At 32.5% G+C, this 1,505-nt stretch overlaps 1 protein-coding gene across 1 annotated transcript; it reads left to right on the top strand.

Moving 5' to 3' along the window:
• Positions 1-187: 187 nt before the first annotated feature.
• LOC105155275 (probable fatty acyl-CoA reductase 4) lies at positions 188-876 on the top strand (the record flags this gene model as incomplete). Its single annotated transcript, XM_020691699.1, has 3 exons — positions 188-390; positions 508-608; positions 678-876. Coding segments are annotated over 3 exons (503 nt in total), but the record flags the coding sequence as incomplete, so codon positions are not given.
• Between the last annotated feature and the right edge of the window lie 629 nt (positions 877-1,505).

The following is a 1,505-nucleotide window of genomic DNA, read 5'->3' as shown; positions in this document are numbered from 1 at the left end:
CAGTTTTTCTAGAGAAGATACTACGCATTCAACCCAAAGTCAAGAAAATATTTCTTTTGATTAGAGCAACACCTGAAAAATCTGTTGAGCAAAGATTACATGATGAGGTACGTCTAGCTAGAACACATATATTTTACTAATCGGCACATGCTATTTTTTTAAATGTGGAAGTGGTTTTTATTTGCAGGTTATGAGTGTAGAGTTGTTCCGAGTTGTTAAGGAGGAATTGGATTCAAATGGTGCAGGAGGATTGTTGGAAAAAGTCGTCCCAATTTCAGGCGACGTTTCTTTGGAGAACTTGGGGATAATAGAGTCGAGAGTAAGAGAGGAGATATGGCGGGATGTGGATATTATTGTCAACTCAGCTGCAACTACCAGATTCGATGAAAGGTATATATGCATGTTTATGACAAGTATTGTGATGGAGTTGTTTAATAGACAAGATTTGGGAGAAATTCATGATCATTTCTTATGGAATGACAGTGTAAGTTTGATTTTTGTACGTAGATATGATGTAGCATTAGGCGTCAATGCATTGGGAGGGATGCATGTCCAACACTTTGCAACAAAGTGTTGTAAACTAAAGATGCTTCTCCACGTTTCCACAGGTTAATTATCAACTTCTTCAATTTCAAGATTTAGTCCATTAATTTACACTTTTGAAATGTCTAATATAGCTTATGTGCACGGCACGAGAGCTGGAGTCATACCGGAGGTGGCATTTCATATGGGGCAGACACTTCCAGGAGCTGAAATCCTATATTTGGACATTAACACGGAGAAAAAGATTGTTGAGAAAAGATTGAGACAACTTCACACACTAAATTCCACCCCGAAACAAATCACTTCTGCTATGAAGGACTTGGGCATCGAAAGGTTAATTAAATATACATACACATGCATCCAATTTTTTAAAAAACCACAACAAAATTTATTATTAGTAATCAAATATCAAGTAATAATGATTTTGATCTTGTTATTATATAATTATTGATAACAATAATTGTATATGAAATTATCAATACAGATAACCGGAAACACAATATAGTGACAATATTACAATTATTATTTAATTCTTTGTTTTTTGTTTTTTTTTTTTATCGCTAATGTTCTCGTTTGTTGGTAATATATTTATATACATATGTGCATATACGACCTCGCACATACATGCACATATATAGTATTTATATAGTCTCATTAAAAATAAGTCAACATATGTTTTTATGATATTTTTTGGGTAATGTGAAGTTCAAAACAAAAATATGACTATACCATAATATGTGTGGAACTTCAATTACGATATATATATACATATATATATATATATGAATGATAGATAAATTAACTAATGAAAGAAGTTTATTAATCTTAGAGCTAAGTTGCATGGATGGCCAAACACTTATGCATTTACAAAGGCAATGGGGGAAATGATGATTTTGGAGGAGATGAAGGGAAAGGATTATAAGCTCATTATACTACGTCCAACTATTATAACAAGTACTTAC

Source organism: Sesamum indicum, unplaced genomic scaffold, assembly GCF_000512975.1.
Source record: "Sesamum indicum cultivar Zhongzhi No. 13 unplaced genomic scaffold, S_indicum_v1.0 C01224, whole genome shotgun sequence".
NCBI classification, from domain to species: Eukaryota; Viridiplantae; Streptophyta; class Magnoliopsida; order Lamiales; family Pedaliaceae; genus Sesamum; species Sesamum indicum.
This window is presented reverse-complemented; position numbering and strand designations above follow the sequence as displayed.